This window comes from Ambystoma mexicanum, chromosome 6q (assembly GCF_040938575.1).
Source record: "Ambystoma mexicanum isolate Mex_15411 chromosome 6q, UKY_AmexF1_1, whole genome shotgun sequence".
NCBI lineage: Eukaryota > Metazoa > Chordata > Amphibia > Caudata > Ambystomatidae > Ambystoma > Ambystoma mexicanum.
In genome coordinates this window covers 1,160,127,078-1,160,139,188 of record NC_090937.1, presented here as the reverse complement: position 1 = coordinate 1,160,139,188, position 12,111 = coordinate 1,160,127,078, and the positions used below count along the sequence as shown (strand labels likewise).

Below are 12,111 nucleotides of genomic sequence, written 5' to 3'. Positions count from 1 at the left end.
CCCCGAGGCACAAGGGGGAGGCATCGGGGACGCGGTACTTCTTCTCGTACCTGTCCCTCTTGGCAGGTGTCATGGCAGGGTTCTTGAGGACAGCAAGCCCCTCGTCCCAGATGTCGTTGAGTAAAGGCTCCGCGAGGACCGTCTTCCTCTTAGCCTCACGTCGTTGGTACAGAAACCCCTCCTTTTTCTGTTCTTCAGGGCAGAGCTGGAAGAGCTCGGATGCCCTGGTTATCATGGCATGGAAAGAGCCAACCTCGTCGGCTGGGGACGCCCACGGGGGGGGTGAGGCGGGTGACGACGGGATGTCTGCTGTGTCCTCGCCGCTGTCATCGTCCCGACGGGCCTGGTTCTGGTTCCTCCGTCGGGGTGCGTGGAAATCTCGTCCTTATCTTGGTACATAAAGATTGGATTGCTCACAAAATGGCCGCCGAGCTATCCTGTGGCTCGGGCAATGGCTGCGACGGACGGGATGGCCGCTCCATTGGGCCCTGTTCGTCGTCGCTATCTTCGATCACGTCAGCAGGAACCGTCCCCTGGGATCGAACCTTCTCGAATCTCGCGTTGATGTTTCTGAACCTCTCGTTGAGGGCTATGGACCTTTCGTTGAGGCCCTTCTCGGTCTCCACCAGTTCCTCCTCAGAGGCTGATTCCGAGTCTGTAATGACCACCGCCCCCCCCTCTTTTTCAGCCGGGGGCTTCACGGGGGTCTTAGCGATGGGCTGGAAAGGATTCCCTCCGCGGAGGCAGGGATACTCTGGGCCCAGAGGCCGTTTCCATTGGCATAGTCTCAGCCAGCTCCGCCAGGGTCGCAGCGACCCATTCGGTAGAGGTCTTAGCGGGGTGGATCAGAGCCCTCACCACCTTAGGTGCGTCCTGGGCCTTCGCCTTGGGGGCAGGGTCAGCGCCTCGCTCCCCCTTCGAGATCAACCGGGTCCGCTCCAGCGGCCTACCCGGGTTCGCGGACTTCCTCTTCCCCGAACCAGAGCACTGGCTCGTAGTCGAACCTGCCGAGGAAGTAGCGCCCTGCTTGGCAACCGAAGAGCCCGACCTTTTGGCGCTCCCGGAGCCCGCAGACTCGCGGTGCTTGGCCTTCTGTTGGTGCCCCCGTCGCCGGGGCGCCCTCAAAGGACTTAGAAGCCCGCTCAGACTTCTTTGCCTTCTCACTTGCTGTGCCCTTCTCCAGCCAGGTGGCGAGGCGGGAACGACGATCTTGTTTGGTCCGTTCCAAAAGGTTCTTGCAGAACGCACAGTCCTTCTCCACATGCGTCTTGTCCCCATGGAGGCAGTAGAGGCATCGCGAATGCTCGTCCTCCTTGAAACCGTTATATAATCCGCATCCAGGGCAGTTCCTGAACAGCTTGGATCCGGGCGTCGAGCTCCCCTTGTCCTGGGCCATGTCCGTTGAGGTAGGCCGCAGATCTTCCAGAATCCTCCAAGAAGTGTAAACTCGACGAAAACTTCACCCTTGAGAATTCTGAAACGGGTCCCCGTTATCGGAAGTAGAAACGGTGGAGCTTGAGGATCGATTAAACCAAAAAAATGAGAAATTCTCCTGAAAAAGCGTGAAAACGCAGTAAAAAACTCGAGAGCTAAACACGAGGACTCCCAACACTTGAGCGTGCGGTAAAAATCGGAGGATGGCTGCCAGAGGCGGAACTTAGGGAGAGGGCAGTCATTGGCTGTGGGCAGTATGGCCCAGAGATCAGTGATTGGTTGCTGCTAAGAAAGAGATCAGAAACGAAACTGATACTGATTTTGTCTTTACTGAGGATTCCCAGCCTGACAACGGGGAATATTCATGAGCATGTGAATCCATGCCAGACCCCATGCTGGAGAAAGTGTATACAGGTCAGTTTAGGGTTTTGGACGCAGGACTTTTTTTGTGTAACATCCTGACACAGACTTTCCTCTTAGGATTAAGGATAGATAAGAGGTCTCCCAAACCCCTTGTTATTTTGTGATAAATAAAAGTTTATAATCAACACTTAATATGCCACTGTGTCCGAGTCTCACCCTTGCCCCTTATACACCCTTTCCCAGACCCAATCTATCTGATGATATGCACTTGGAAGCGGTTCACTGTTATAGCGCAGCTTAAAAAAACAAAATAAATACATTCTTGAAACTAAGCATGCAGATCTCTTTTCCATCTACTATAGGAATAAGTTGGTACTAGAACTCTTTAGATTTGTAAGCTTGATGTTAACGGAAGCCTAGAAACACTGGCCTCCCATAAGGATGTAAACAGGCTACAAAATATTTTTCACTATGATGACAGTGTTATGGGATTGTGTCTGGTTGCTGGGGGTGATTCATGCTTTGTGACTGTATGGTAGGCCCCATGCTGCAGGAATTATTTTACAGGCCAAAAGGAAGTAAAGCTATGTAGTAAAAATATCAGTTCAAAAGGTCATGATAAACGAGGGCAAACTTCAAGATCCCTTTCCACCAGGTAACTTGCACAAAAAAACAATACCAATTGCAAACATCAAAAACCCTGCATCTGGGCCAACGTTTAGCTATTTAGGAAGTAAAATTGATCAGGATAGGAAACCTGCATTAGGAACCCAAGAAAAAAGGAATGCAAGATTGAATTAGAACTAAGCATTTAAAAAAAAACAGACTATAGCCTTATGCAAGACAATATATTTAAGATGCCTCTGCTACAGCGATTTGTGTATGTCCTTAACATTCTGCTTTTCCCTGTGAATAGTTTTATTTATTTTTATTACTTGGTTATTTATAATGAGCCTCTACAGCAAAAAGGTGTTTCAAGGCGCATCAAGACATGAGGACGACCCGACCCCGACCAGTAGAACCTTTCTGAAATCATGAAGGTAAGCCCACGGGGGCTCCACTAGATCTGCTGCATACCCTGATGTCACCATGTTGCTTTGTTTGTTTGTTTACCGTGATTACAAGCTTTGTTCATGCAGCACCTGCAGTGGTGCTGCCTCATGGGCCCTAATGATTTCATGCCGGTCGGACTTCCCCACTCTACCTCTCATATTGAATTAGTACCCATCCTTCGTAGCACCAACCCATCCTGTGCACTTATTGATCCTTTTGCTCCCTAAATGGTTAAAGTCATAGGGGGTCATTATGAGGTAGGCAGTAAGGGGTTAACGGCGCCGGTAAAGGTGCCAGAGCCTTCAAGCCCTTACCGCCCAATTACGAGGTCTGCTTGCAGGAACCCGCTAAGGACGCCTGGTTTTACCAGGCGTCCTTAGCGGGTCCCGTGAGCAGACCAGCATGCTAACAACGGGCTTGTTATTAACTGGCCCATTGTTAGTATCATCCCCATTCCCATTGAGCCCTATTGAATGGGAATGGGGATGTACCGGGTCCAGGTTCCTTGAATGAGGAATTACCAGGCCCTCCAAGGTCGGAATGGGTATCCAGTTATTTTATCGAAAACATTTTTTCGAAATACCATTATGTCGAAACCATTTTGCCGAAATATTTTTTTTAGAATTTTTTTTATTTTTATTTTATATATTTTTTTTGTTTCGTAAGTAAAAAGAAGGGTTTAAAAAAAGGGGGGTTAGGGGACCCCCCCATTTCAAAAATTAAATTAAAAAAAAAACATTTGAAATATTTTTTTCGGCAAAAAGGGTGACAAAATGGCATTCAAAAAAGTCACTATAAACCGTCGTAATGGCCTGGTAATTCCTCATTCGGCCATTCCGACCTTGGAGGGCCCCGGTAATTCCTCATTCAAGGAACCCGGAACCCGGTAAGGGGGTAGCCATGCCGCTAATAGCGGCATGGTTACCACCTTCCTCGTAATTAACCGCGTAGTCTCCTATGTATATATACACACACTCTTTAACCTCCCCCACTATACTCTTCGTTGCCTCCATAAAATCTGCACTGATTCAAATGTCCCAGCAAACTATCACCCAGTTTCCTTCCTTTCTCATTATTTAATGTGCTTCAGCGAGTGGTCTTCAACTAAATCACTAAGTACCTTGAGGATAATGGTCTTGGCGATCCACTTCAATCTGGCTTATGTAGTAAACAATCCACGAAGACGGCACTCTTGCATCTCCCCAACTTTTCTCCCTGAGACTCACCACTCCAAACTCTTCTATACTCACCACCCTGCCACTTTCTACAGTATTGATCACTCCTCCCTCCTCCTCACCCTCCAGGATTTATGGTTTTACAAATCAACTCTCCCCTGAATCGCCTCCTACCTAGAATTTTGCAAACCTCTAAATTCATCCCTCTTGTAGTTGGTGTGCCCCTAGGATCAATACTTGGACCTCTGCTCTTCACCCTCTATACCTCTGGCTTAGGAAGAATTCTCATCCTTTGGCTTTCGCAATCACCTTTTTGCTTAGGACATCATTTTTATTCTCCATTTCCTCCTTCATCGCAGCTAACTTGGAACGGATGATGAACTCTCTCATTTCAATTTGTCACTAGATGGCTCTCTGCTGCCTCATGCTGAATCAAAAATGGCAGTCATCATTCTCCTGGCTTCCAATGCCTTCCCACTTCAGTCCCCTCTCCAATCATTTTCTTGCCTGACCTTCTTGCTCCCTCAGCCAAAGCTCGCAATCTTGGGGTCCTCTTTGAAAGAAACCTCTGACTGAAACAATGAATCGCTGCCACTGCCTCTGCTGCTCATGTAGACCTCTTCAACATTTGGAAAATGTGTCCTTTTCTTACTAACCAACCCACGAAAACTATAATCTCCACCCACATGCCCAGCAAATGGGACTACTGCTAAAGCCTATTCCTGGAACATCCTCTCTACTCCTTCCTCCCTCTAGACGAACTCCTCAGTTTTGCTATCTGCACTCTCAACAATATACCCAGATCCTCCCCCATTCTACTTACCAACAAGATTCTGGTTAGCACTCATACACAACCGCTCACTTTTCAAGATTCTTCTCCTAGACTAAAAAACCATTGATGGTCTTGTTCTTTAGTACCGGTCTCATTGTATATCCATTTACTCACCAACATGTTGCTTCCCATCCTCCTCCACACTCAACCTCACTGTCCCATGATCTCCCTGTTCATCATTTCACTATTGCTCCGTCTCTCTATTTGCACCGCTCCATTGGAACCTGCTGTCCATCACAATCAAAGCCAGCCCAACTGTGGATTTCTTCAAAGCTCAGCTTAGACTTCACTTACTTGCAAAAGAGGAAGCTCCCCGTACCCTGTCCCCCCATCCTCCCTACCCAAATGTAATTTTGCATATTTATAAGGTAAACCCTCTTTAGTTTGAAGCACTTGCACCTGTAGGTTAATGTTATCTTTGTAAGTCACTTGTTTTCTTATATATAATTATTTTCATTTTGTTTTGTTTCATCCCTGGTAGATTTCCCACTAATTAGCACCCTCATGAACTGGCTCATCACTTGTCCTCTGGAATGTCTTATCTGTTTGGGTCTGCTTCTGATTTCTTTCCTTCACAAAGAGCCTTGCACTTCAGAAGTTCCCCCATGCATTCCAGTCACAAAGATTTAGAGGTGACCTGTACTCCAAGAGGATGGAAGAGGGTGGTCTGTGATTATGGCGATCATTTTTATTGCATAATGAAGCCTCTCTCTAAGGTAATCACACACCAAAAGTAGATCATAAAACCTGTTCAAAAGCAGAGCTCATTTAAACTAAAACTCCTTGGTTCAGTTGAAGCGTAATGTTCTTTGAATAAATGAAACAGAATCACCTTACAAGCATTAGTCTACTAAGACTGTCTAATTTAAGGTCCATAAACAACAAACATTATATACATTAACTCTGCTTCTAACGCGTATATAAGTTACTTTCTTCTCTGCATGAGGATTTAAGTGTGAATGCAAAAAAATGAAAATTGCATTCATGAATGCAATTTAAATATTCAGCCATTTTTATTGCAGGAAATAGTTTCTAAACTATTTGATATTAACACTTATGTGATGCTGGTCAACTGCAAATATGATGAAATGTAACACCTAATGTGAACCAGTCTGCGCAACAAAGACAGCAGATCCCCATCTTGAAGATACAACTGGTGTCAGAAAGCAGGCATCCATAGTATCCTTGGGCAGTTCCCAGAATCAATACACTGATTTAGCATCAGGGCTCTACAAGACGTTGTGAACCACAACTCCCATCAGCTTTAGCCATCATAGTAAATATAAAGGTATTATGGAAGCCATAGTTCAAAACATCTGTGTTGCACACCCGAGGTCTAGTTCAGCGGATAAGTGGTATTATCAAGCAGTGATTGTGGCAAATAAGCAAACTGTCAAACTCTAGTCCAATAATGGACTGAATTATGTCAAATTGTCAGGGACGTCATGTTCTTATAGTAGTAGGCATTTGCAGAATTAATCAGGGCCTTGTGGGTCTCCTTTATTAATCCATTTACAAGGTTTCTGACAAATTGAACTTCGCTTATTCATTCTGTATAGATTGGGCTCTTGTTTTTCTATAGATATCTATTTTCACCAGGCACCTAGTTCTATTTTAAGAAATAGTATAAGAAATGCATGAATATTTTTTGTATCTATGTGTTATGTTGTTATACACAGTCTTTCTTTTCCGCTTGAAAGTACTGTTGATTATTAACATTAAGAGCGGTTTGCTGTCATTTGTTGGTATAACTTAGTTTGAACAGAATGCATCCGATTAGGGATTTCTCTTCTGTTTGGGAGAATGATGGCTCTTTCTCAAATATGCTAGATGCAGGGTGCAACAACTCAAATTGCAAGCTATTAGTGAGCCATAAAAAGTCACTCACCACCTCAATTCTACATATACAAACAGCACATCGTTTCTTACTAGCTAAGAGTCAAATATCACTACTTAGTGGTTAGTGTCGAGTGCACATTTTACATCCTGCTAGATGTAATATATGTGACTGATGCTTTTTTGTTTGGATGGACTATCATTTTTTGTTTCCTGATGCAATGTTTTACTTAATACAAGTTTGGAGATTTTTCTCAAGGCAATTTCCACTAGACATTGTGAATTTGCATTCTTAGCTAGAAACATTAAAGGCTTTGACTTGAAGCAGGCATCCTCTCTATGGTACACAGACTATTCACCTCTTTTTCCAATTTGGAGGCACTAAAGCGCTGCCTAGAAGCCCAAGCTAATGTCATGGGAAGTGGAGGCAGGAGAGGGATGGGATTTGTGGAGGGACAAAGGCTTAATTGCAAGTAAAACCAGCTCCTGATTTAATAAAGCGGACTGGACCAAGTGTGGCTTCTGTTACTTGACGAATAATTAGGATGCAGATTTTGGCATCCGTTTCTCACACAGCATCCTTGTTTATAACAAGCACTGGCAAAGATAACAGATTTGGCTTTCGTGTGAGCATGAGATGGGCAATAGGCTGGCAGACAAAAAACGAAATCGGGTTACCTGGCCACAAGGTGGCAACAGTTGGAAAATGGCTCGAGTACCTGGGCATATGAACAGTGCCTGGCAAATACCCATCTAATACCTATACACAAGTAAAAATACGTATTTAAAATCCTGCATCCCCCAAAGTCCCGCATTTTGGGACAAAAAAAATCTTGTAATCCAAAATACCAAATGAGGGGTTCAGGGGTTCCCCGCTCCTCTAATTCTGTATTTTGGTCTGTGGGGTTCACGGGGGTGTCTCCTGCAATCACTCAACATGTGTTGCGATGGACAAACAAAATAAATAATCTCAAATTATAAAAAAAGGAGAAACCTATTGTGTTCGTCATTTTGTAGTTCGAGATTTTGGTTTTCGTGATATTAACGTACATCCACCCAGAACATCCTTTAACAAGGCAGAACGGCTAAAAGAGATGATGAACCGAACTACAACCCAATGAAGGCGAATATGGGGATGGGAGCTCACATGGTGTGCCTGGAAAACCACAGAGGAGCCCATGACATAGAAGCCATAGGCCTGCTGAAGACAGAGGACACCCATTTTAAAGGTTTCTTGGAAATCTGGTTCGGGGGCTTAGCTACACCAAGCAGATGATGGGCCATGGCTGGAAATTCTCAAGTGTTGCAGGGTTCCTCTAAGAGAGGGAAACCTCTGCCAAAGTGAGGGGGTGCAACAATTATATACCAGCTCAAAAACAATGAAGTACAAGACCAACTCCTTGAAAGGAAGGCTGCCAAGCCACAATGAAGAAAAGAAAGGTCTTGTGGTCCCTCCAAAAAAGTGTGTGGCAATTGTGGGGCTAGAGCAACTTTATCCCACAAACTTAAAAATTGCCTTCCGTGGCAAAAACATGTATTTTGGGATCTCGCTGCAGTCAAGGAACTGATGAATGAGTGGAGGGGGTTCTGGGATTGACTTGTCACCTGCACTGACCCTCTGGTGAGTTCTGGGGTGAGGTCTGACCGTGTTCCAGGGTCCCAGTGGAAGCTGTAAGTCAGCCCAGGAATCAGAGGACTAGGAAGAGGACTAATATTCACACATAAGACACTAGTGATGAGGACCGAAAAACCACATTTAAGAGGCAAATAAAAAGCATGCTGCGTCGGCCCTCAACCACTTAACAATGGACACTCAAAATGTTAATCTGAGCTATTAATTATGTTACTGTCATTTAGGCTATGCCATTGATCATTGCAACATGGTTTACTCTTTTTGCTAGACTTCTGAAGCAGGGATGATAAAATGCAGCACTGCTATGTTGGACTGCCATATACAATATTCATCAAGTACAAGAAATGTGGAGTTGCACTTCAAGACTCAGTCCGATGGAATGACCTCCCATAACTACTATGAGCTGATCTTGATGTCCTCAAATTCACGACACGCTTGAATATTCTCTGCTACCACAAGGCCTTCGTCAAAGATAACAATTTGAATATTTTACAACCTCATCAACCCACAAGCCTTTAACAGATAGTATCTGGCACTGTTCCTGTTGACTACCAACCAGAAACTTAAGACTGGCACCAGCAATATTACCTAGAAGGGGTGGATCTCTCTACGCTTGGAAATCTAAGGACTTGTCATTTTATTTTGTACACCTAGAAGAATCCATTTAACAGCTTATTACACCATCACACCTGAATTCACTGGAGCTTATTTGAGACTAGTTTCACATGGCATACAGACATTGAAATTGATGGGAGCTATTTAGCTCGTGGTTGTAGACTAGAAGAGCCTAATTAACGTAATGCAAACTACTACCTTTGATTCCTCAAGCCAACTGGTGCCACACAAATGTACCAACCTAGCATTAACTCTGTGGGTTTGAAATGCCTATAAAGGCGCATTCGAACACCTCAATGTATCATATGTAATAAACAAACTTGCATGTACAACCTAATTGCATCAACATTTGAGAAGACAAACAATGGTCTGAGTTTAATAAGAATAATAAATAATAATAATAATTTCGCATTTATATAGCTCTACAAACCCTCAGGTATCGGAGCGCTGCTTATTATTACCCACGGTGTGTGGTGCTCATTTATCGATCTCGGAAGGATGAGAGGCTGAGTTTGGCCCCGCCGGGATTCAAACCTGCATTAGCAAGCTCTGCACGGATGTCAAAGTAAGCGCTCTACTCGGTGTGCCACTTGACCGGCTGGTATTTATTTTTAGTTTCTATTGGAGCCCTTCAAGTATGAATTGCTTTATATTTCTGGTTGGAAGACCTGCTGAACAGTCCCTGCAGGGGCATTTGCCTGTTAGTAGGAGTAGCTCTCATGAATGAGTGATTGTTTTAGTTGTGTGCAGACAGTCCCGATATGCTCTTCCAGTTGGGGACTTGTGTACATGACGCGTAAAAAGCTGGAGAGTATTATTTATACTGGATACCCTGCACTAAGAGGGGATGCCAGTACTGAATGGTGAGATGTTCGATATTGTTACTGCGTGGACCGCTAGTGCTTACATACGTGAGGAAGTCATCCACAACTGTCTTCTCCTCGGTTACAAGCTCTTCCCAGAACCCATTTTGACGAACCCAGTGCAAAGAAAATCAGCCTGCTGAACCCCAAAATACCAGACTGCCTCCAGCCTTTATACTTTCAGTTCCTGAGGATCGGCAGACCTCATTATGTGAACATCTGATGGTAAGCAGGACAGGGAAACTAACTTTTTGACTCGCAGAAACAAAAGAAAAGCTAAAACGGTGCATCTGCACACATAGGATCAGATAGAGAAGGTAATTAAACAGAAACACATTTTTATAATTCTCAGAGGTTCAAATAAAATCAGACATAAAAGAAGGAACAAAACCACATAATGGCATAAAGTTATACTCAAATGTTCTTCACTGCACCTAACACAATGACGACAACTGCAAACACGCAAAGGTAGGCCTGCAATTAATAAAAAAGGTTTAATATGTAGTGGCAGGAATTCCAACATTGTCAGATATGTTACTCCTGCGGTTGAAAGAGGTTACAGGGATGAATTTCTTTTTTGACAGCCAGAATGAGAGGGGGAGTTTTGAAGCAATGTCTACTTTTGACCAATAAATGATTCTGTTCTACATTTAAATTATCAACGTTAAAGGAAATGCCCAGGGCCTATGCCTACACTAAACTAGGAAAGCATTTATTTACTACTTTTTGCACCACTGGCAAACCCTTTCTGAACCACTTTATGTACCTTCATTGGATCGGACGCACACTATGCGAAAACACTGCACGCATAGTGATGAGTTAATTAAGCCCATGGACCACAGATGTTTTATTTTCGTACCTGTTTCATCCGGTGAGCAAGGTGAAGCACTATCTTGTGACAATGTTGTCCAACTTGAATCTTCATCGCTGGGAGCCAGAGTTTGAATCCGGTGTAATGCGCAATCTGTTTTTGCCCCAGTTTTAGGGTGGTCCTTCTTAGTTTCTGGACTCGAAGAGACAGTGGCTACCTGTCCATCATCGGAGCTAGGTGACTTGTTAAGTTTTGGAGGAAGAGGGCCACCATTAACTAGCACAGCAGTGACCTGGCTGCTCCCTAGCTCCGCTTTCTCCTCCCCAAGTGTTTCGCCATTGACAAGAGTCTGTTCCAGGTCCCTGGTGGAAGTCTGCAGGTCTGCATAATAATTTAGGAAGCTCTTGGTTCTCCTGGGTTGGGACAGCAAGATCTCACAGCCAGAAGAGTCCTGAGGGATGGGCTCCTTGCCCTCTAGTTTCTCACAGATGATGTTGATGGCTGCAGTAGAGGAGCTGATGTTTTTATTTGGGTCCTGCTGGACTAGTTCAGCCGCCTTCCTCAGCTGGTTCTCCCCATTCTTCACTAACTTTATATTTGAAGAGCTATTGGTCAGCAGGGGCTGTGCTGCAGGGTCGTTCAGTCCCATGGCGGTCTGGATGTTGGTTAGCGCATATTTTTTCCTGCATTTTGGTGGTGTGGTGCTCTTTGTCTCGGTGTGCTTAACTTCTGTGTTCAATAGTTCGTTGTGGGAGGACCGCAGGCTAAGTGTATTTGGAGGAGTCACAGCAGTGTTCCGGTTTGCTATGTCCGTGGCACTGTGGCTTGCCATAAACACGGGTGGCAGTGTTTCCACACTGGAATCAACTAAAAAAAAAAAGAAAAGGGCATTAGCATGAGAGAACACGAGGAGGAAACTGTTGCCTTCCACAGCTTTGCACACCCCAAGCATCATGATGCAGCAGACACTTAACAGAAACTTCTCCCTAGCAGGAGAAAAATATCTGCATACAGAGGAACAGAATGTGCAGGGTGGTAGCGGACACACGTCTCATTCCCAAGCACCATGAGCCACTTCACCCATCAGTTCAGTTCAGGATAAGAACAAACCAAACGTCCAAATGAAGCACTGGCTGGGTCTACAGCCTTTGGATTTCCATGGGTTTTGGACTACACCTCTTACTAGCCTGAGCCAGCATAGTGAGTGGTGAGGGATCATGGGGGCAGCAGTCCAAAACATCTGAAGAGACGTAGGTTGCAGACCCCGGAGGAAGGTGATTTTAAATGTGCAGCGTCATGCATGTGAGGGGTCAATAGTGCGAAGTGGACAACTGCTCGTGTTTTTCTCAGAATTAAATATTTTTTTAAAGACAAACGTTTCAAATAAATCCTCGCTAAACCTACTTTATTAGGGAATTCCCTACCTAGTCTAAAGGCTAAGGGAATAACTCCTAACATAAATAAACTGGCCCTCACACTAAACAACAAAACATTCA

The 12,111-nt window shown here is 44.6% G+C and overlaps 1 protein-coding gene across 10 annotated transcripts in view; it reads right to left on the bottom strand.

Annotated features, from left to right (window-relative positions):
- APBB2 (amyloid beta precursor protein binding family B member 2) overlaps nt 1-12,111 on the bottom strand; it is a 1,500,548-nt gene that overhangs the window by 813,770 nt on the left and 674,667 nt on the right. For all 10 annotated transcript variants that reach the window (XM_069631754.1, XM_069631756.1, XM_069631760.1 and 7 more), the window contains one exon: nt 10,664-11,482. In XM_069631754.1, the coding sequence (XP_069487855.1) occupies nt 10,664-11,482 (819 nt within the window). The remainder of the gene's footprint in view (nt 1-10,663; nt 11,483-12,111) is intronic.